Genomic DNA, 24,560 nt, shown 5'->3' with positions numbered 1-24,560 from the left:
TGGATTTAACATAAGATCATTTCCGTGAGCAGATAATTTTATGTTTTTTAGCAGAAACAGTCAAAAACCGCTACTCCCTTCCTTCCTTTTCCATCCTTAGCGAGCAAAATGTGTTAAAAGTTGAGCCCGTGGTAAAAACGCAGAAATCAGCCATCTTTGTTTGTTTTCATTTGAACAATGTTGCCATTGCGCATATGCATACATACATAGTTTTGTACACATCTATGTTTTCATTTACAATTTTTTATAATATAAAATATCTAAACTGAAAACAAACTATTAAAAATAGTTTATATATTTATAAATAGAAAATATAAGAAAATTTCAAACATATTGAAGACAACATTTATAATTACTACAGTATATCGAGATTGGCAACCCTGCGTTGTGAGAGAGCAATCAGGACACGTTTCCACGGCAAAAATCCACGGGACTCAAAGAGAGAATGGAGTAGCGTCTTTCACTGTTCACTTACATTGCGCGCCCATAAGATAGGTCGTATCAGCTGACACGGGCCACGATTCTACGTTTTTCACTGTTCCTGCTATTAGGCCTGTAGATTGGCCATCAAGACCGTGTGACATCACACCGTTAGACTTTTTCGTGTGGAAATATGTAAAGTCTAAAGTCTATGCGGACAATGCCTCTTCGATTCAGGCCTGGGAGCAAAACATCACGCGTGTCATTCGCCAGTTACCAATCGAAATGTTCAAAAGAGTCATCGAAAATTGGACTTAACGGATGGACCATCTGATACGTAGCCGCGACCAACATTTGAAAGAGATAATCTTCAAAAAATAACTGCCAAAGAATGTTATTTCGAATGATAATAAAGACTCCCCATTCAATTTGTAGTTTCTGTGTTTTTTCTTAAAAAACGAGAGAACCTCGAAATGGATCACCCTTCAATTCAACAATCTTTGAAGTATTCTCTATCAAAAAAAATCGTATAATTCTACAGTTTCTTTCATTTTTTTATACTTTGCTTTGATGATACTTATTGTCGGCCACACTGTTAATTCCCCAAGACCCTTCCATTCCTCTCAGCGATGTTCAACCTTGCATTTTTCAATTAAATACACGTTGTTTTTTTTTCAAAATTCAAGTACAATTTTTATTTCATACACATTTTTCAATATCCTTTTTTATTAATATAAAAAGATCGTAAATTTAAAACTTAATTATAAATAGGATTACACAATGATGTATTTTAAGTAACTTTCTTGCCTATAAAATGACAGCTGTCATATGCTTTAGACATTTAGACATAATGTTCGCTTATATGCGTGTACTAAAGCAAAATTCCTGTTTTTTGTTACAATTGCAGTTTACAATTAATGTTCACATGATATTTTATATATATATATACAATTTTTGAAAATCAAGCAACTAACTAGAAATACTTTTACATGGTTTTTATACATATCTAGTAACAAATTCTTTGACGACAAAGTCTTCTATAAATATGTATGCAAATGATTTAAGAACGTGATTATGAGGTTTTTGTTTTTGTTTTTGTTTTTTACTTTAAGGCTTTTTTCCAATATGGAAAATACAAATGTCAGCAAGTAAAGTAAATAATAATATACGTTAAAGTAGTGGTGATGAATTAGGTAATATGGGTGTATGTGTGGGTGTGGCGAAAATGTTCGTTTAAATGCACGCAATGCAAATCAGTCTTATGGCAGTATAAACACAAACTTAAACTATACAATGGATATTTTTCGCGAATAAGGAAAGATACATGTATGTTTTATGTAGAATTTTACGTTTTCATATTATTTTTACCCCCACTAATATGAAAGTAGAAACGTCAACGCTTCTTTAACCAACCAATTATAATTTAATTACAGTTATTTGCTAATTGCCTGCAGCACTGCTGCATTTTGCATTATGTGCAATTCCTTATATTTGTAAGCATTTCCGACTGCCATGACTCGCATAAACATTTTCAAAGGCATTGATCAGCTCATCCATGCCTTTGAGTAGGCCCTCCTCACAGTTACCGGGTATCCATGTGGCGCGATGATTTACATTCACACCCGCTGGCAGTGGTCGCGACTTGGCAAAGTCGATTAACCAAGCGCCCACCTTATCATCATCGTAAACGATGAAAATGCTCGAGCCAACCACCTCGTGTCGCTGAAAGAATGCCGACTTCTCCATCACCATACGCATATGTTTCAGCCGCTTGATCAGTTCCTTGGTAACCGTACGCTTTGCGCCGAGAAACTGTTCGATAGTTTGTGTAATTTGATCGCTATTACGTACCGTCTTAAGATCTTTAACGGGTGGACGACCGCGTAGACGTAACGCTTCGATGCGAAAACCTTTCGATTGTGATGATGACATCGATTCGCGGAAAAGCATATAACGTAGTTTGGTAATAGCTTGCACCGATTCCTCTTCGGCTGTGGGCGCCAATGGATCGACTGCGACCATTTTCTTATACAAATCCGGACGCAACGTCTTGTTGGTCACTTCGGATTCGAGAAATGTGCGACAACCCATTTTAATATCCATCACACAGGGATCCTTGAAGCCGGTCAAAAGATCTTGTAGTTCGATAAAGTTTTCGCCATTCAATGCTTGTGCACCGTAAAATTGCGGCACAATTTTGGCTGTTTGCGGCTCCTGTGTGAGTAGCTTGTAGGCGAGCACCTCATTGTCGGCCAGACTGGCGACGCGTTTGCGCACAATGCCGGCAGTTGTAGGGACAATGCTGTAAAGGAGAAAAAAGCGGTTATGAGTAAAGTTTGTGTTATTGCTAAAGTGATGCCATATAATTGTATAGGGTTTTCGCAATATCAGCAGTGGCATAAATAAAAAAAAAAGTTATGAAATATTTACCTTTCTGGGTGCCCGGACAATTGCATCCAACCTGGCGGCTTGACGTTGGCGTTAAAATGCTGATTGTTTTGATTGTGTTCCAGCAGCGCGGGCGTTGCGGGCGCACTCAATTCCAACGCGTTCTACAAAGAAATAAAGCAAAATTGAAATATATATTTAGTTGTTTACTTCAAAGAGTTTATAAACAGACTTTAATAAGTCTGACAAATCATAATAAACCTCAACACAGCTAATGCGTTGATAAGTGGCTGGCGATAGGAAAGCCAGGCAGCGCTGTATTTATGTATGTATGTTTGGGTATGACTGGCGCCAAATCTATAGGCATTTGTTACATTTAATCAAAATTTTCGAGGGCGCCATAATCGGAATGTCAACGCATGTCGCCAATGAAGCGGCTAGACGACAGCTAGACGCCGGTAATTTGTGGATTGTTTAAGTGCGTTGATTAGAAAAAGCTTGGAAATTTGTGATTTGCATGAGATGATATTAAAAAAATATATATTTAATTTCAATTTCAAAAAAAAACTTTATTTCAAATATTAAAATCCTATTAAAAAAGTATTTTATACCTAACATCCCTTTGTAAACTTCGAATAACCAATTCCTAGCTAGGAATGAGGTATTACCGCGCTTAATTGAAATGTCAACACACAACTAAACGGCGAACAGCTGATTGTCAATTCTATACACACTGTTTACAACAGCATCAACAAAAGGGTATGCTTTTTTATTTGTTTTAAAGGTCACAAGTGACGCAGTTGAGCGTTGCGCACAAAGTCCGAAATTTGTTGTGCAAGGAAGTGTAAGCGCCGCGCATTTTTAAATTAAAATAAAGTTGAAGAATAAAAGAAACGTTAACTACGGCTGCACCGAAGCTATAATACCCTTCACAGTTGCACTTTTTAAAGCATTAAAGGGTATATAAAAATATTTAACTTGTTTTTAAGCGGTCAGTTTGTATGGCAGCTATATGCTCTATCAGTCTGATTTGCCATATATTTATGGAGATCGTAGCCTTGACTAAGAAAATAATCTATGCCAAATTTTACGTAGAAATCTTGTCAAATAAGAAAGTTTTCTGTACAAAAACTTGATTTTTATCGGTCACTTTGTATGGCAGCTATATGCTATAGTTGTCCGATTTGCATAAAATTTACGCAGATTGTAGCGTTGGCTTGTACAGCAAGCTATGCCAAATTTCGTGAAGATATTTTATCAAATTCAAAAGTTTTCCATACAAAAGAGCAGTTTCCAGACAAACGTCAAAACATTTGAAAGAAAAAGCGCTCAGCGGCTTGGCTTGCTGTACTTCTTCAGTCGTTTCAAAATGAAGAAATGTTTCACGCGCCCGGCGCCTGATGCGAATGCTCAAAATGACGCGCATAAGTTCCATAACCTTTAATTGAACCCCACTTGGTTTAATATTGCCGCTTTTTCGGGTGCTTTTTATGACTTTTGCTTTCATTTTTTATATGTCTTTTTATTTCTTTCTTTAATGTTTTAAATATTTTGTTTTATTTCTTTCTTTAATTTTTTTCGTACTTTATTTATTTTTTTTTATTGCCACCCAAAGTAAGTCACTGCTTCACACTGTCTTCACACAGCTGATTGTCAGTCAATAAATGTCAATGAACAACAATTAACCATATTAATTGTTGCTAAAATGTGTGCAGTGGCAGCAATTGCGGCTTTTTGCAATTTTCAGTAGCGCTTATCAGGAAATTTAATGTGTTTTTAAGAAACAATTTTAACGCACCGCAAAGCGTGTGAAGCCCAGTTTGAAAACACAAATGATGCAATTGCGGTGTGTTGGCAACATCACTTGCTTTGCAAATACTGAAAGGCATTTGACATTTGCTTATCAAGTTTGATTATTTGTGCTAAATATACGACAAAATAATACTAAAACTGAACTTTTCGACTTTTCGAATTGTGTTTTGAAACATATTTCGCTGTTGGCAACCCAGCTTGCTACTCGTGCGCTTCAGCTAAAGCGCGCAGTGGTAGGATTGCTGCTGTCTGCTGCCGTTTTGTTGCTGCAAAGCAGGAAGTCTGCGCTTTTATTGTTTGACATTTACAGTTTAAAGTGTTTAATATTTTACTTTAAATTTCGCGCTTTTTTTGCACCCTTGCAAGCCTTTTAATTTAAGTCTTGCTTCATGATCGCTTTCTTTCGCCTTTAATTTTTAAAATTTCTTTAAAATGCTTTTTTTATTGCCTGCTGGTGTAGCAAAAATGTGCAAAATTATATAAAGTGTGTGAATTTTTGCGCCTGTGTGCGCGGGCAGCAATAAAATTACAGTTTTAATCGCATATCTCGCACGCCGCGTTTATTCACTTTTTTCGCGCACGCAATTCAGTTCTTTGGCGCGAGTGACGTATGCTGTGCATACAAACATACATACATACATATGTACAAAGTTGCGTAGATATGAGCTTGTGATTTAAGCGCATGGAAAATTTTTGCATTTACTGTGTTAATATTTATTGTAGCTAAACAAAAATATTGATTTAAAAAATATTTGCTATGTATGCGTAAATACTTACGATGGCCAGAAATTTCAATAATGACATGCGATGAGGCGGTAGTATATCACGTTGACTCAAATAGTCGTTCATATAGTTTTCAAAGTCGTTTTTCTGCAAGAGAGTAAGAAAAAATGCGCAAAATTAGCAATTTGTTTGAAAAAATAGTTAGGAAAATAAAAAATATATACATTTAACAAAAAAAAAATCGAATTCAAATTCACAAAATAATTTTTGAAAAATATTATTTACAAAAAAAATTAAAAAAAAATATTTTAACAAAAAAATAATTTAGATAACAAGTTTTTTCACTAAAAAAAATTTTTTTGAAACAAAAAATTTAGGAAAAAATATTTTGGAAAACAAATTTTCTCACAAAAAAAAATGTTTTGAAAAAATTCCGAAAATTTTTTTATGAAAATTTTTCAAATATTTTTTGAAATAAATTTAATTATTTTAACCGTTTTTTGAAAAAAAAAATTGTTTGAAAATTGCTTTACAAAAAAAATTAAAAAAAAAATATTTTAACAAAAAAATAATTTAGATAACAAGTTTTTTCACTAAAAAAAATTTTTTTGAAACAAAAAATTTAGGAAAAAATATTTTGAAAACAAATTTTCTCACAAAAAAAAATGTTTTGAAAAAATTCCGAAAAATTTTTTTGAAAATTTTTCAAAAAATTTTTCGAAATTTTTTTATATTTTTGTTTAATTTTTGTTGAAATATAAATTGTTTAATTTTTGATTTTCTTATATTAATATTTTTTGTTTCTAATAATTATAATAACTAATTTCTTTAACAATATTTTCCAATGCGCTGCTACTACCACGTTAAACGCAAGACGCACCCACATCTAGTTAACTCAACCGTCACGCTGTGTTTAACGCATTCAACTGCGCCATCTTCAACACAAAACAGACCAGTATTTTATGAATGTCGCGTATCTTGTGTATTTTACCAGGAGAGCATATGGCAGTTTGTCGCTTATCAGTCATATATTTTTTGGTATTTTTTATATTTACTGCTTGATAAGCAATGATAAAAGTTTACAACACCAAACAAACACGCCGAAAATCGCTACAAACTACATACTTATGTATACTTATATAAAACAAAAACAAAAGAGATAGTAAACGACTTTTTCAACACCCTTGCATGGTGGGGACAAGACACTCGACAGCATTTTGTTAGATTGTGAGATTTGAAAAACAATTACCAGCAGAAATGTCAAAACATGTTGTGCGCTAAAGTGTGTGATGTCAAGCGTAAAAGGCAGTAGATAAATTTATAAAAAAGTGAAATATTTGATTTTAGCAAATCATTAAATTTTTTTTCATCAAACGCTTTGTAGCGTGTGTGGCTTGTGCTTGAAGAGCTTTAGGGAAAACCCGAAACTACAAAAAGTTGCCGAAGAAGCTGCTAAAGTGCCGCTTGAGTAGTAAATACATGAATCTTAAGTGGCGAAGTCTCATTGATGAAATGCTTTGAAGCACATACGCATGTGTGCTTGACAAGCGCAAGTAGAAAAATGAAAAACAGAAAGAAATTAAGATTAAAAAAAGTAAATAACGAAATTTCAAAATATATAAAAAAAATTAAAAACAAATTAAAACAAAATTTAACAAAAAAAATGAGAAAAAATTAAAAAAAAATTAATTTAAAAAATAAGAAAAAATTAAAAAAAAATTAATTTAAAAAAAAATTAATAAATTAATTAAAATTTAAAATAAATTAATTAATTAAAATTAAAAAAAAATTATAACTAAGTAAAATAATTAATAATAATAAATTACAAAAAAAAATTAGTTTAATTTTACACAAACATTCCACTTCTTCTTCATTCCACTTATACAATAAATAATGCACCAGCAAGCTTTCACACTCGCTGACGATCCTCTTTCATTCATCAAACTCGCAAAAAGCGATAACGTCAATCATTTGATTAATGCAGTGCTTATGGTGCTGACCCAAAAAAAAAAAAAACATATAACAAAATAAAAAAAACAATGAAGAATGGCAAAAAAACTAGGAATTATTTATCACCACGATTTCCGGTGTCTCATAAAAGTCGCTAGTGATATACATAAATGATTGAAGCGTCATGCAACTTTTATTAGATACGAAAGTAGTAACCCAATGACCCAAAAAAGTGCTTGAGCCATTCATACAAAGTTCAAAAGAAAATCTCATTCAATGTAAAACAGCGTCAAAGACCGAGTGATTCACGAATTTTGATCGTAAGTCGGCGTTTAAACGATTGAGCGGTCATGACACTCGGTTAGCTGTTAATACAGCACATACATATTTACAAACAGTTGTATAGTAGTAGATAATTCATTGAAGCTTTAATACGTCCATCATATGTAATGAAAGTTTTTGAGAAAGTCGAAAATAAGAGGAATTTTCGTTATTAATGAAGTTCATTGTTGAAGTTTTTTAGAAAAATTGACTGTATACCATATAAGAGAAATAGTCGTCAATTATAGAGATATCGAACTGAAATTTTGCGAACATTCACGTATTCCCGAGAATATGCTCATTTGTCGGAATCGTCGATATCGGTTAACTATAGCATATAGCTGCCATACAAACTGAACAATCAAAATCAAGTTATTGTATGGAAAACTTTTTTATTTGACGAGATATTTTCACGAGATTTGGTATGAATAATTATTCATGGAAAAGGTGTAATCTCTGAAGAAATTGTTCGGATCGTAACACTATAGCATATAGCTGTCATACAAAGCGAACATTCAAAATCATGTGTTTGGGTGGAAATTTTGTATTTGTGGAGGGTATTAGGGACGTAGGGGTTTTGATATTTTTGGTGTTGTTGTGTTGATAATTAATTTGACATTTAATGCTTAGTATGTTGTAAATATTTATTATATAATTATTTAATCACTGCTATTAATTAAAAGGGTTTATTGGCAAAGCAGCTGTTAGCAATAAAACATATAATAGATAATTAATTAGTAGAATGCAAATTATAGAGTAGTTCAATAAAAAATAAACACATATAATTATAACACATAGCTGAAAGTGACATTAAAACGGCTTATTTATTGCGCGCCTGTTTTCTTCACGCCACTGTGTGCCTAGGTTGAGTCTAACAAAATCGGTTTTCTAGTCTGCTGTCAGTTCAAACATGTTAATTTGCTGAAATTCTATTCAAAATTGAATTTTGCTTCAGTTGGAAAAATTAAAATTTAATAAAATTAAAAAAAATACTATAAAATGACACGCTTATTTTTTATTTTTGTTCAAATATCGTCACAACGGTAGCTTTACGCCAGCTTAGCGGGGCGTTTATTAGCATAAGCCTTTTCAAATATTTGCCTCAAAGTAAATGCAGTTGATAACCTCTGCTTATCGGCGCTCACTTTTCGCAAGCTCATCTAAGCCGGGTAATTAACACGGTCGAACAAATGTTATGCACATAATTGAGGCTAAAGCTTGCTCAAACAAATTGCAAAAAAAAAAAAAATCACTAGAACCAACAGTATATTGTAGGGTTAAGGTATTTACTACTCGAACTTTTCCACTACCTTAATTTTTTATGGCTTATTTGAAAGTACAGCAAGCAAGTCAACGCCTTACGATTAACGTTGGGCCTCTTGCGATGTGCACAGAACTTTATCTCTTTAATTATTTGCAACGCTTAAATATTTATAGAAGCTAATAACATTGTTTGATCTGCGTTCAACGGCACTTTTCATTCATATAAAACGCTTTTTGTGCCACATACTCACGTGGACATAATTGGTTGTTTATAAAAATTGTGCGCTTGGCTTTTATTCTTATTGTTTCTATTGCTGACTAATATGTATACTTTTAAGACTGACTGTAATGTTGAAACTTTAAAAAATTAATGATTTTATTTTTTAGTAATTTAGTTCTTTTCTTAATCAAAAAAGCACTAAAATACTTGAAAATTCAAAATTATACACAGATTCTCAAAAGCTGTTGGTTTACTGTCTAATGTAACATTACCGCTGTTAAAGTAATAGAAGCTGTAAGCACTTCTGTGAAGCGTGTGCTGTAATAAACAGTGATTCAGCATCGAGTTAAAATAACAGAAGCTGTAAACGCTGCTGTAAAGAGTAACATATGCTCTAATAAATAGCTGTTTAAGCATCGTCTTAAAATAACAGAAGCTGTAAAGCGTAACATATGCTCTAATAAACAGCTGTTTAAGCACCGAGAAGTATTATAATTATCAGTAACGACTATTTAATTAAGTAAATGACTAATAAATTAATGGCTTACATTTTGCAATACAAAGCTAATGAAACAGTTTATTTTATGCTATAACAGTGTGGTTAAGCAGTTTTCTATGTTGGGAAAGTTTGCTTTTTTCTGTGCTATACATATTTTTATATTTATTTTTTATATTTATTTTTTTATCTATTTTTTGTATATTTTAGTATACATATAACATATTTTATTATTTTTTAATTTTTTTTATATTTTATTATACATATGTATAAAATATTTCGTTATTTTTAACATTTTTTTATATATGCATATTTTTTATCTATTTTTTCTAATTTTTTTTATAATTTATTATTCATTTTATAATTTATTATTTTTTAATTTTTTAAATTTATTTTTAGAAATTCTGAAAATATTAACCACCAAAACCGCACCGACTTTTCAATACCAAATACAAAACCCTGCTGGTTTTGTCAACATTTCAAAACCTCAATGCGTGTTACCGACATTTAGTCTACACATTTTAGGCTTACTGACGTCAATAGCGACCTTAATTCGCTATATCTTTTCGGCGCAATGTACAGTGTGTTAGAAGTGACATGATATGAGAATAGACAACCTGTTTGGTGAGATTTGTCACATCGGTTGCTTCTGCTTATATTGTTCGGATGCTGCCGTAGTATAAGTCGAGTTTTCGAAAACCCGTTGTGTTACTATTTTTGCAGTATTAATGAAAGGTTGGAAAGTACAATGGCCGGCCAGCCGGTTCAGGGAGATTAAATTATTTATTAATTTTGTATATTTTAAAAATAAATTTCTTCAAGTGTCACACGACAAAGGCTTGTCGAAAGTATTAGCAGCCAACAATTAACGTTTTAAGGCTTCGAAAGCTTATTATATTTTTAGCTATGAGCTAAACTCAGACAATGAGTTGCCAGGCATACATAATTTTCAAATTTTTTGCTTACAATTTTTTACTATCACCACAAAAATTTATTAATTTCGGGCTACTGTGGGAACTAAGCAAAATCGCCATGCATTAATTAGCATCAATTGACGTATTGTGCGAAAAAAAATATTTGTATATTATGCCCAAAATGTGCGTTCAATGACTAACTGAGTCAATGCGGTGCGACATCAACGGGCGTCACTATCTCTAATTTATGGGGGGAATTCCGTGCAGCAAGCATTTTGACAAAATATTTGTAACAAAAAATTATGTTATACAAATGTTTAGCTAAAAGCTAAAAATTTCCAATTTGAAATGACAATCGAAAAACATATTGTTTTTAAACTTGATATTGAAATGCTGCAGCAGCTGTAACAATAATCATACAAAATAATTGCAAAACAAAATGCCATCACGTATAGCATTCTCATTACCTTAAACTTATTGTGTATTTATACAAAACATTTGTATGTGTGTGTGCGTGTTCAGTGTGTGTCTAAAAAATTTGCATAAAAATACCATAATAAATTATTGAAAATTTATACAATATGCTCGTGAAATTGTTGCTGGTTTTGCCTTTTGTTGACGTTTTAATGAGTTTTTTGTTGTTGTAAATATATAATATAATATATTTACATAGAAAGTTATTTTTAGACATTTAATGCTTATTACTATTATTATTAGCAAGCAAACCACATTTTAATGTTTATTTAGTTGTTTTTCGACAAGATTTCATAAGCGCCAACATTTGACGTTTCATGAAGTCATTTGTGAAAAAGCGCTTAATTATATTACGTGAAAAGTGTTGAATCATGCTTGTATTCAAAATAATATGCCAAGTCAGTTAGTTGATGATAATTAAATTTGCGTAATTATACTTAAAATTGCATAAAAAGTGAGGTTATAAAAGTTGTTTTTTTAATAAGCGCATGCTGGAAGTGTTTATAATATTTTATTTTAACCAATTACATTATTATTTCGCAAATTTAACCCCCTTGTATAATTTCTGCTTTTTCATTATTCTTCATATAAACTCTACAACGAAAGTATTAATCGATTATTAATGGAAATCGATCAAATAAAGTCAGCCACTAGGAAAGCAAGTTGTTACAATTAAGCGAGTAAATTGAATTTTAATTTCAAAAAACTAGAAATAAATAATAAAAATGTAAAATTTCTAGTTTTTAACGTCCTGTTTGTTTAGCAGACGATTATTAACATAACTTGCTCGCGCGAAGGCGGATCTCCTAGTATTTGCACATTAGCAAATTTTGTTTGCCAACAACTTGATATAATGAAGTTTATAGTTTATACAATCAATAAACTATAATTTTTGCTATTTTATGCTATGCAAATATCAAATATGTATATAAACTATTTAAGTTGGAATCGTAGTGTGCGAGTTTAACGCCTCGGCAAGTTCTTTGTTGACTGCGTCTGACATAAAGTTGGCTAACCACGCTACTCAGAACGTAGAAAACGTAAAATTTTATTAATGAACTGCAACGTGATGCGAATTAATTAATAATGGAAGATAAAAATTAACAACAAAAATGCTAAAGTTGTATTGAACTCATAAGAGATATGTATTTAGCTTGTGTGGTCGATAAATGAAAATTATGGCAAGACTGGTGTGTTGTTTGTAAATAAGAAGCGCGAAAAAAGTGTGTGAAAATAACATATTTAAAAATTGAATAAAAATCAACACATATAAGAAAATTAACAAAAAAATGAAAATAAAATATCAATAAAAATAAAAAAATCAACAAAAGAAAAAGATTTTACAAAATAAAAAACCGCACAACTAAAAAAACTACCAAAACCAAAAAAATTAAATAAAAAAAGAGCATTAAAAAATCCACAAAAGCAAAGAAAACAAATTAAAAGAAATAAAAAGAAAAAATGCAACAAGAAGTCAGCGTTGAAATCGGCCAAAGAGGATGTGGCGCGCATAAAGTGTGGACTCAAAAGGAAGCTGAATGCAGGCACGTGTGTTAAATGTGTTTTAATATGTATGTATGTGCGTAAAAAATCGTATTTTATTGTATAACATTAATTCGAGACGCAATTTTCAGCGCTAACCAAGAGAAATCAGCGCACTCTTCAGACGTGCAATAGTTTTTTTTTTAGAAAATAGCGTTTTATACACCACGTGTCTAGAGGAAGTTTCGTGCTTTGCCGTGTCAACATTGTAAATATTACATATTATTTCAAAACAACAACAGTTTGGTTGCAAAAATTACCGCATATTAATCACGAAATCGTTTTTTAAATTACACTAAATTATAGTGCATGGCAATTTTGTAAACATTTTCGCGTGACACGCGGTGTATGCACATTTTTAAATTTTTTGATGAAGATCAAAATATATTTATATGTACATATATAGTATATTTTAGACATACATTAAATGAAAAAAAAACCAAAAACTTTATTACAAAAATTAAAAAAGAAAATATAAAAATGTATCTGCAGCAAGCAAATTTCGCCCGTTTGTAGCGGAAGTGTCACTTACACATCCGTCAGCTGTCAGCCATCAGCTGTTCGTATACGAGATTTGTCAGCTATGCGCTTATAGTAAACCAATAATGTACGTAAGTTGTTGTAGGCACGTTCAGCGTCGGCGTACGTCATTGGCACGTCACTCGTCTGCGTATGCCTGTGAGTAAATGCGTGCGCAGCGTTGCTATTTGCATGTGCGTTTGCGAAATGCATTTATTAAGCTCAGTTTAGTATGCGCATCTACGTGTGCTACTTATGCGCCGGCAATTTGCAATTGTAAGTGCTACAGTTTTTAGCATAAAGCAAATTTATATTTAACTTAAAGCGCGTTTTTTCGTTAAATTTTACGTTAGAGTTGAGGTTTTCACAATTTGCAGCGAGAAATGACACTAAACATAAAAAACAGCTGTTCAGTTTTTTTTTTGTCAGACAAATGTCAAAAATAATTTCAACAATCAAATGATATGTCCAAAAATGTAACCATTAAATGACAAACATTTTGAATAAAAAAAAAAAATCAAAAAATCTTCAAGTGTCAAAAAATTTGACAGCTAAATGCTAAAAATTTTGGGTATAAAATTTCAAAAATTGTTCACTATCAAATGGTATGTCAATGTGAAAAATAATTGCTTCCATTTTTGGCAATAAAATGTCAAAAGTTTTGACTATCAAATAGTATGTCAAAAATTTTGACAAACATTTGTAAAAAACCTTCAAGTGTCAACAAATTTGACAAACATTTGTAAAAATCCTTCAAGTGTCAACAAATTTGACAGCTAAATGCTTAACATTTTGCCAATAAAATGTCAAAAATGTTTAAAAGTCAAATGATATGTTATAAAAATTGAAAAAAATGTATATCAATGAAATGTCAAAAAATGTATCCCCAAATGTCCAAAATTTTTATAAAATATCAAAAACCAGTACTAACTCTTATACGCATATGCTATACAGTTAAGCGGAAAATTTTAATGTATGCACCTGACGCGTCGCTGCTAATTACTGAGTCTTATTATTAGATTTTAGCAAAGTAAATCGCTGTCAATTTGTACTTACATATTTACGTATGTAAATCCGTTTGACGTTTGCGAAAGTGATTACCAAGCTATTGAATAGCAATTAAAGCGCTATACTTAAATGCATATAATTTCTATAATATATTTTGTTGCTATTTCACACGATAACGGGTTCATTTTTAATACATACGTACATATTTTTTATATACTCAGCTAACAGTACGCGTAGTGCGCCTGACCTTGAGTTTGTAGGTGCGTCAGCTAGTAAAAAGGTGCAAAGCTAGTTTTACAACAATGTTACATGTGGCAACGACACAACCCTGACATGTAAAATTTTGTGTGTAATTTTTTTGCTGTAATTTTCAGAATTTGCTGCAAGTTCTAGATTTTAAATGGCGTTTACTAGACGACTTTTTAAAACTTGCGAAACTTGCACACTTCTTCATTGTGGTTGCCTCGCCTGTTGATTTTTTGCGTTTTTCGCATTTTTCTTTGCTCTACAACATAATTGTTGCTTAAGAAACTGTGCTAACAACAGCTTATTGCTATTTAATATTTATAAATTTTATATTTAAATTATTTGCATTGACGTCAGCATGCGCCACATTGTAGTCAGATAGACCCTCTCTTTACATCCAACAGCTTGTATGGTAGCTTTGTTTTGCGTGCTAGCGTCAGATCGCAGTCGCTCGCGGTATTAACTGTCAACGCATTTTGTTGAGCGGCATACGCTTTGAAGTTGTGCTTTACTACTTCGGCAACCGGTTAACTGCCGAAAAGTGTGCACAAAATAGTGGCGGCAGTGGAGAGTAGAGTAGGGCTTCAAAATCTCAGTTTTCAAAGCGCTTCTTTTGGTATACGCTTAAATAGTGCAGCCGCATGCGCTTTCATACATAAAACACGTCATCTGGACCGGTTCAATGTACCGCAAGCGACGACTTGTATTACTCAAGCGAACATTTTTTTTATGTGTCGCTCGCTCTTCCAGACAAAGTGACGGGCGCTTTGCGGTTTTGGCATTAAAACACATTAATATATTTTTACGATTGTGTTTTATGTGTTTTATGTGTTGTTTTTGTATTAATATTTCTTTTACAATTTTTTTTCTTATTTATTTTTTGTTTCTCATAGCCAAACCCGTTTCAGCATTAAGTTAAGTGCTAAGTTCGTTGGGAAGAAGTGTGTGTGCTGTTCGAAAGCTATTCAATCAAGTCAAGCCGCAATTGAAATTGACGTTGTCTGCTGGCTGTCAAGCAGTTTGAATGAGTGTTTTATTATTTTAAAATTTATGGAGAATATATGCTAAGCACTTTAAACATTTGTAATGTAAAAATGAAATACTAAATCTTTCATTAGTGGGTTTGAAAATGTAGCGTGTATTAATGGCTGAGTAATTGGTTTTACTAGAGCGAAGCTTTAAGCTTAATACCAATATAAAAGCTCCAATGAAATATTTATATATTCTAAACAATTTCTACCGTTATCTTAAACAATAGTCCATAATAATATTAATGATAGACGAGGTCTCCGACGTTTGCCTTCCTAACACAAAGCGCATGCAACCTTGTGCCCCCCACAAACTTAGCAAGCTTTTTAAAATCGTGCAGTAATCACTTTTCTTCATGTTTAATACACTTTATCAGATAAAATTCAATAATAAAGTGATTTGCTAACAACAACAGCTGACATTAACATAATTAACAAGCTTTAAATGGCTTAAGTAGCTTTTTTGACATGCTAATGTGCCTTAGACAAGTACAAACGAGCGGTAAGTACTTTATGTTATGGCAGAAGACCTTGTCAAATATTTATATACAACTACTTTTTTGCACTTTTAGCAATGAGTTTAGTGTTGCTTTCAACTTTTGGCACGAACCGTCATTGAACAAGCGCAATTGCATCAAGTTCAAAAGGTAGGTTGAGCGTTAAACAGGCGTTAAGCCGTTTATAAGTATAATAATTATTTATAAGACGAGTGTGTGTGCGGAGTTCATGAACTCTGGCGAACGCGGCCAAGTGTGAGAATATCATGCGTACTGTCAACTGTCAATATGGGCTAAAATGTGAATGCACTACCTTGTTTGACAGTTGAATGAGACGAGTTTAAATGTTTGAAGTGTGTTGGTGAGCAGAAAAAAGTTTAAAAATATTTAAAAAAAAATCATAAAATATAAAAAAAAAACATTTAAAAAAAATAATCAGAAAATATAAAAAAACATATTTAAAAAAAAATTAATAATTAAATATAAAAAAGTTATATATATAAAGAATTGGAAAAATATTAAACAAATAAAAAATTTAAAATTTAATAAAAAAAAAAATAAAATAAAAATATATAAAAAAAGTTATAAAGATTTATACAAATTAATAACAAACGCCAGACTAAATCGCTTTGAAAAATAAACAACCCGACACTGCAATAATTTAATGTATGTGCATATTGCCGGAAATACCCAGTCTGCGCAGGCGTTCAACGGTATCATAAAGCCACTAAATAAGTGCAAACGTGCAAATAAAGGCCGTCAAAATGCCTTAAATATATTATAATTATATGCATATAAATGTTTTGTTATGATTTTGCCAAATAAAACTGACAGCAGTGTCATTCAACTGCAAGCGGCAAACATATTTCTTAAAAGTATGGTAACTGCTTTACCGACCGCATTTTATTTCGCAACTTGCAATATTTGCTTGCACAACAACGTGCATGCTACAGTTGTCTGTCACCGGCATGTGACAAATGTCAATTTGTTATAATTAATTGCATGAACACATGATGTTTGACGTCTGTCAACGCAGCTGATTTACTTTTATTATATATAAGCCTTAAATATTTATTTGCAAGCGAGTTTTTTTTATAATAAAAATTGTTGTACCATTGCTGTTTGCTTAATTTATTGTAATGTGAAAGGTGTAGACAAATAAATTTATTACATCACTTGCGCTTACATGAAAACACAGTGTAATTAGAGCGAATTAGAGCGAGCGCAATGAGAACGGCTTATAATGAAATCGATACATTTGAATTCATATTTTGTGTATAGAAAACGAAATTTTTAAGTGACAGCATTCAAAATTCTCTTAATTAAATACAAATATGCACACATCAATCATTTTTATTTCGTTTGCTTGCGCCATATGTCATTGACATTACATAAATGTGACAACACGAGCGCAACATCATTGCCGGCCACGACGGCGCGCAACTAATAACGATTTATAATGCTGCCGACAAATTGAAAATTTAATGAATGAATTGTATGTGTTGACTTATTTTAATTGATTTGTCATACATAAAGTTTAGTGGTCTTTATTGCTACCCTTTTTTACGCTAAATAAGCGTATAATGAGTGAATTTTCTATAAATAACAGACAGTTGTATTGTCAAATGCGTTTATTGAGTGGCGCATTGTCTGAAATTGTGTCATGTGTCAATGTGGTGACTGTATGTATTTTTTTATTATGTGCGTGAGAAAAATATATTATGTTGTAGTTTTTTTTTCGAGAAAAAAATGTTATTTTGTAGTTTTTTATCGAGAAAAAAAATGTTATTTTGTGGTTTTTTCGATGAAAAAGAATTTTAATTAAACATTAAAAGTTTTTTTTATATTTTAGCTTGTCAAAAAACCGTTTAAATTTCATAAAGGTTGCCAAACTTAAGTACTTTTTATTTTTTTAGAATATTTAGTTGTCAAAAACACGTGTTTCACTAATAATCTACATAACCTTATCTTATCAGTGGTCAAATTTATAAAAAAATATAGAGAAAAAATCTGCAAATATATAAAAAATATAAAAAATTTATGAAATCATACAGCAAGCGCAATTCATTGTTTCCGATTTTATTTTTGCCTCAAAACTAGCTTGCCATCTTATCAGGTGTTTTGGTGGTATTTGAAAAATTCAGCTGCCGTCGTTCACCAGCGCACTCAATTGTACATTATTTGCCGATAAGCTATATCGCTTATATTTGTGTGCCATATTAGTAGTATGGGGGTGCTTCATATGCCAATAAGTATTCATATAAAAAATACTTATAAGCACTTTGAAGGTAAAATTATTTTAAATATAGCAACTTTTATGACTTCTATAATTATTATTATTGCCAGCGCAACTTTGTGATAACCTCACTTGCATTGTGAAGTATTCATTTACTGCGTGATCACAAACTGGATTTTTGCATGTGACATAATTTTTGTTACGGCGCGACACGCCTCCATGGCTCCACGACTTTCATGATTTCAGCGTGTGTTGATTGCGGTACAAATTTACGACGAAGTTCGACTTTAAGGCAATAAAATATAATGGCGTCTAACGATTCGCAATAGCTGCGAAAGGAAAGTGTGAATTATTGCAAAGTATTGAGTAACGGATAAACCTTTACATGTACGGTTACTTTTCCGATTTATGATAAAGTGCGACTTTCAGGCAACGGATCGTGTTGGAACCCAATCAGCTGTAATAAATGCTGCTGTGAAGCGAGAAAAATTGCAAAGTATAGATTAACGGTTTGAGTTTAAATGCAGCGTTGTAATCGAATGCCTTGTGTTACCAGCTTTCATTAAGTCATACTTGGCTAATAATCAGCTTTTTTCCAAGACTTATGCAATTGCATGGTTTAACCTAGTCTTCTAATGCATTTGTATATATATTTTTTAATTTGTAAATGTAACAATTAGCCATTCATTATGCAAATATTTGCACATATTTTCAACTGTTTTGCAAGGCAAGCATTTACGTTCATAATGCCGCCGGAATTTCCATTTTCCACAAACAGGTGCACCAGTGTCTGGGTTGGCTTAGAAATCGCTTGTTTCAATATTTTACTGCTGCTTGTATAATATTTCTTCAATTATACTAAAAACAGAAGCAGTCAAAGTGTTCTTGAAAAGCTGTATTTCATGCTTTACGTTGTCGTTTGTAATAATTTCCAAGAAATCGATAACCACTTTTTCAAAAACAGATATCTGTTAGTCACTAAATGCTAATTCATATAAATTATTTCTGCAAATAACCCGCAGACTTTCTAATTGATTATGCATAGGTTAGCGCTGACGTTGTTTCACCTTTAATGGTGCAAGAGAAAACCGGATATCCGCATACCTATTTCTTTTTTGCCTTTGAAGGTAGGCAAACATAAATCTCTTTTGGTGAGCGCAATTGACGTCACTACAAAATTGACTACCGTGAGACTGACGTCGGCAAACGAATTTGCAAAGAAAGTCGCTCCAAACGCGATGAATATAAGGCAAAACTATATAATTTTTTTGTCTTATATGCTAGTTGCTATGCACTTTTGTCCATGAATGAAGTGTCTGGGCAAACAGTGTTAGCGAAGTCAATAAAGAAAGCCAAGAAAGTAAGAGAAGTGAAAACGACGTAAAAATTTTGGGGAAACTCTAGGTGAGTAATGGTTATGGTAGACCTTTAAAACAAATTAAAAAAATGCAAAAAGAGAGTTAGTAGAGCGTAGTTATGAGAAATAACATGAAATGAAAAGAAATGGAGCGATTTGATGAAACAAAAACCAAATGACGTAAATGAAGTTGAAATTTTTTAGTGATATGGGTAAGTAAGTAAGTAGAAAAGGTAGGTAAGTAAAATAAAAAATGGAAAATTTTTAATGAAAGTGGTAGATGGAAGTCGAAAAGGTGGGTAAATAAAAGAAAAAGTGGAAAATTTTTAGGGAAAGCGATAGATGCAAGTCGAAAAGGTGGGTAAGTAAAACAAAAAGTGGAAAATTTTTATTGAAAAGGGTAGCTGGAAGATTTAAAGGAAGGTAAGTGGTAAGTAAAACAAAAAGTGGAACTTTTTATTGATAAGGGTAGCTGGAAGACTAAAAGGAAGGTAAGTAAAACATAATAAGAAAGGCGAAGCTATTAGATATGAAAAGTAATACGTAATAAAAGGAAAAAACCGTGAAGTTGTGCAACAACAAATGCTGATCAATAGTTTATTAAGCTAAAGATGAGTCGTGGGGGCAAAATAATGGAAAAATAAAATAAATAATGCAAACATAAAATAAATAACGCAAAAAAAACTAAACTAAGAACGAAAAACAAAATTAAAATAAATAAATTAAAATGAAAAACTAAATTAAAGAAACAGAAAAAGGTACAAGCAAAAGCTATTCAAAATATTGAAAACAATTAAAGAAAGTTAAACAAAAATTCTGACAAACTGCAGATTTAGGGCGCCGAAAAATTTCCAATTTTTTGTTTAAAAACAAAATTCAAGAAAATTAAACAAAAATTTTGAAAAACTACAGATAGCTTGCGCCGAAAATTTTCCGACTTAGAAAATATACACTCAAGAGGAAAGCAAATAAGTTATTTGTTGCTTAAAGCGCAAGGTAGAAAATAAACAAATATACAGAAGAATAAAAAAAAATTAATTAAAGCAAAAAATAACAAAACTTAATAACCTCTACAAAAACAGTCGAGAGTTCATGCAAAAACACAAAGCAAAAAATAAAAGTTAACACCTTGAGAAATGAAAACGGCAAATCAAAAACAAAAGCAAAAAAAAAATACTGAACTTCCCACAAAACGTTACAAAACATGGCAGAAAAAATAAACAGATGTTAACACCTTCAAAATAAATAACAATCGGAATGAATATAGTGCAGAAATCTTTGCAAATTATAAACAGTTTAAAAAGCAAAGGCGCAGTGCGTACATTAATTTCAAGATTTTATAACGGAAGCGCCTGAACACATACATACAAACATACATATACAAATTTATTAAACACAGACGGGGCGTTGACGGCGTTTTCGCTTTTCTTACGATTTGTCTGCATACTTATCTGTCATACGTTTAATGAATTTATGATATGAGTCATGAACTCAGGCGCCCGGCTCTTAAGCGGCTTTTGCCGCATTTATATATATATATGTACATATGTTTTTATATTTATGTAACTATAGGTTTACAGAGAGCTTATGCCCAAAAGTTGCCGCTCTAGGGTCTATTGGATCGCTGTAGATATGAATGAACAATGGGCAGTCGATTTGAGTGACAGACGCCGTGTCGACAATATTTGTTTGTACAGTGTATACAAGCGTGACTGGATATACTGAACTGACTGCATGAATTTTTGTAATATTTATTCATTTATTTTTTTTTTTATTTTATTTTACTTTACTTTTACTTTTATTTTCATTTTTGTTTTTGTTTGGGAAGCGTGTGATTTCGAGGAATGTGGAATGTAAACAAATTTATAAAAATTTATTTTTTTTTGGTGGCATTGGTGTAATGTATTTGGTAGTCAGGTATGCGGAAAATTTTGAAAAAAAATTAAAATATTAAAATTAAATTTAAAAAATAGTCTAAAAAAATAATAATAATTTAAAATTTCAAAAAAAATCATAATAGTAAAAAATTAAAAACAATATAAAAAAATAATTCAAAATAAAAAATATAAAAATTCAAAGCTTTTTTGTATTCTAATAATATTGTCAAAAAAATTTTGAAAAAAAATTAAAATATTAAAATTAAATTAAAAAATTAGTCTAAAAAAATAATAATGAATTACAATTCCAAAAAAAAAATAATAATAATAGTAAAAAATGAAAAAAAAAATTCAAAAAATATATGTACATATATATAAATTCAAAGCTTTTTATTCTAATATATTGTTCAAAAAAATTAAAATTTTTTATTTTATATATTTTTTATTGAACTTTCAGGTAAATTTTTCATTTTTGTCACTTTTTCGAAATATCACGACTTTGTGTTTGAAATTTTAGAACCTTTTTTGAAATTTCAGCAATTTCAATTTTAAAAGTCTGTTGTAGTTTAACGATTTGTTTTAAGATTTTAGGGAGTTTCGTTTTTAGGAGATTTCGTTTCGTTTTTAGGAAATTTCAGATTTTTTTTAGGCATTTTTTTCAAATGTTTGAGAATTTTTTTGGAAAATTTAAGAAAGTTTTGTTTTTGTTTGGAAATTTTATGTTTTATTTTGGAATGCAAAATCTACAAATTCCAGCAATGATTACAGACGCCTACATTTCCAACAAATTTACGCTGATAAACACTTCCCCACCCACAAAACTAAAAATTAACCCCAACTCCACCATTTTGCACCACCTTAACTCGCCTTATCATTACATAAATACGATAACATACACTAATGAACCATTAAAAACTCACCTCATTATTATTATTGTTGTTGTTATTGCTGCTAAGGCAATTCTCTTGCATTTGTTGTACAGTATCCACATTGTTGTTGTGCTTGCTGTGTTGCATTGCGACGCACTCATTAATATTAGCGCCATTTGTTGTGATACTGTTGTTGTTGTTATTGTTATTATTGTTTCTACTGCTGCTGCTATCCAATGCAATCAATTTCCACAATTGTCTCAAGCCAATATTATCCACGCAGGAGAAGCGTAACTTCTCCGTTGACCACGCCATGGCGGCGGCGGCGACAGTAGCTGCGGCAGCGGCTTGTGTGGTCGTCGTCGTTGTGTGATGCGAATGCAAATGGTGGTGCTGCTGTTGGTTGTGGTTGTGGTTGTGGTGGTTGTGAGGATGATGATGGCTGCGGTGTTGATAATGATGTGCTGTGGTTGTTGCTGTCTGTGTGGCGTGTTGTTGTAGCAGTGTTGAAGTCATAGTTTCCATATACCGTTAAGAAAACAGAAGAATTGCGCAAAAAAATTAACTTTTTTGCTTTTATTTGTATTTGTTGTTTATGTAAAACTGTTGGCAGTTTTAACGTCACTTCACCGTTTCAATTTAGGTTGCTGTTGTTTTTGTTAATTTCTCAGTGTTTTCTGAGTTTGCACAATTGTTTGTGAACTTCTTTGATTTTTTTTTGGAAAATTTTTAATTTTTGTAAATTTTTTTTTTCAAATACTTTTCACGTAGTTGCGCTCACTATGCACTTTTCAATTTTTATTTGATATGTTCCCAGCAATAAGTCACGTTTATTGCCGTTGTCGCGTACACTTTAGCAACCCAAAAACCGGTTTTGCCAGTTTTCACTTTATATTTGTTGCTTTTCTGTTATTTTATTGTAAATCTTTGCAATCTATGCACAATGCGCATACTTCGATTCCGAACTTTTTTGCAAAATTAATTTTCTAAGCGTTATAATTCTTGCTCTTTATTAACGCGCGTCACTCATGTCATGCTTTTTTCATACGCTTGCATTTTTTACTTTTGCTCTTGCAATAGAATTATTTTGAATTCTTTTCTAGCGTTGCAATTTGTTCGAGATCTCACGGTGAACTGGTTTCCGTCGCCTCTGCGAATACCTTTATATTAGCGAGACTTTAATGTTGGCTGCTCAGTGGCAGCGTTAACAGTGCTGAGTGCGCGTGCGAGCGAACGGCGATCGTCTGCTGTTAAATACTGTCTGTTAACAGGCGCGTGGGCAGCGTACAGGCGATCTACTTATAAAATAAAGTAATAAGTTTTTAGAACGCCTTAAGCCTAGTGTGGCCGAAGGAAGCTACTGAAAATAATTTTAGGCTGAACAGAGTATATTAAGTTTGTAACGTCCAAAAGGAAACGTTGGAGATCCTATAAAGTTTATATATAAACGATTAGCGGGCTGAGTCGAGTCTCAGTTTTTGAGATATCGTTCGAAAATTTTGTACACGTCCTTTTCTCCATAAATAAGTGTTCAGTTGAAGAAACCACCTATGTATATAGCACCAATATAGCATATAGCTGCCATACAAGTTGATCGATCAAAATCAAATCGTTGTATGGCAAGCTTTTTTATTTGACAAGATATCTTTACGAAATTTGGTTTGAAATATTGTTCAAGGTAACGCTATGATATTCGAAGAAATTTTCGACTACGAACTACTATAGCATATACTACTATGTAGCTGTCATACAAACTGTGCCATCAAAATTCTTTTATGGACATTTTTTTATTTGTGTTATGGTTTTTAATAATTAAATTATGTATGTATATATTAAGCATTAATTTTTAATTGGAGCGCAGTTTACGATCGTCGATTGGCGTGTCATTAACAGCACGCTGTTAATTCTCTAGCCACTATTAATAAAAACTCTCGCACTCTCTATGAGCTTTATATTTCAAAATAATTGTAAATAATTTAATAAACGCTCAGCGCTCTCTACTACTAAATACTCTCCAGCCTTCAATACTCGCCAACCATAAATGCGCTTCAGCCTGAAATACTCGCCAGTTTTAAATACTCTCCCAATTATGTATTTAGTGTCCAGTAGCTCTGCATTATAGTACTTATCCGGCACTAAGTTTTGAAGTGAGCAGCATTAAAACACTTTATGCTTGTGTTAAGCAATTTTAATTGCAATAATAAAATGCTCAATATTCTTAAAGCTCTCTATATTTTTATTGCGCTGGAGCAACTTTTTTTACTCAATTTTCTCACGCTCCATGCAACATACATATTTCATATAAAATTTTCTCAAGTTACTCCAAGTTTTAAATAAGTGTAAATACTTGTGTGTGCATACATATATGCATACATATGTATGTAGATATGTATATTTAAA

At 31.7% G+C, this 24,560-nt stretch overlaps 1 protein-coding gene and 1 long non-coding RNA gene across 2 annotated transcripts in view; both read right to left on the bottom strand.

Annotated features, from left to right (window-relative positions):
• LOC126754209 (uncharacterized) overlaps positions 1 to 24,560 on the bottom strand; it is a 127,165-nt gene that overhangs the window by 93,998 nt on the left and 8,607 nt on the right. The gene's annotated exons all lie outside the window — the stretch shown is intronic.
• On the bottom strand, positions 1,500 to 23,306 carry LOC126754186 (inositol-trisphosphate 3-kinase homolog). The gene is made up of 4 exons (XM_050466149.1): positions 22,212 to 23,306; positions 5,398 to 5,490; positions 2,851 to 2,972; positions 1,500 to 2,722 (listed from the first exon to the last, which is right to left on the bottom strand). The coding sequence occupies exons 1-4, from the start codon at positions 22,683 to 22,685 to the stop codon at positions 1,906 to 1,908; spliced, it is 1,506 nt and encodes a 501-aa protein (XP_050322106.1). The 5' UTR covers positions 22,686 to 23,306; the 3' UTR covers positions 1,500 to 1,905.

Source organism: Bactrocera neohumeralis, chromosome 3 (genome assembly GCF_024586455.1).
Source record: "Bactrocera neohumeralis isolate Rockhampton chromosome 3, APGP_CSIRO_Bneo_wtdbg2-racon-allhic-juicebox.fasta_v2, whole genome shotgun sequence".
NCBI lineage: Eukaryota > Metazoa > Arthropoda > Insecta > Diptera > Tephritidae > Bactrocera > Bactrocera neohumeralis.
The sequence above is the reverse complement of the archived record's forward strand: the minus strand, read 5'-3'. Positions and strand labels throughout refer to the sequence as shown.

Bases quoted from the DNA above. Each gene is read 5' to 3' on its own strand.
- LOC126754186 (XM_050466149.1), bottom strand. From the start codon at position 22,685: ATGGAAACTATGACTTCAACACTGCTACAACAACACGCCACACAGACA. The intron at 2,973-5,397 runs GTAAGTATTTAC...ATTTCTTTGTAG, and splicing joins TATTGAAATTTCTGGCCATC to AACGCGTTGGAATTGAGTGC. The intron at 2,723-2,850 runs GTAAATATTTCA...TCTCCTTTACAG, and splicing joins TTGTCCGGGCACCCAGAAAG to CATTGTCCCTACAACTGCCG.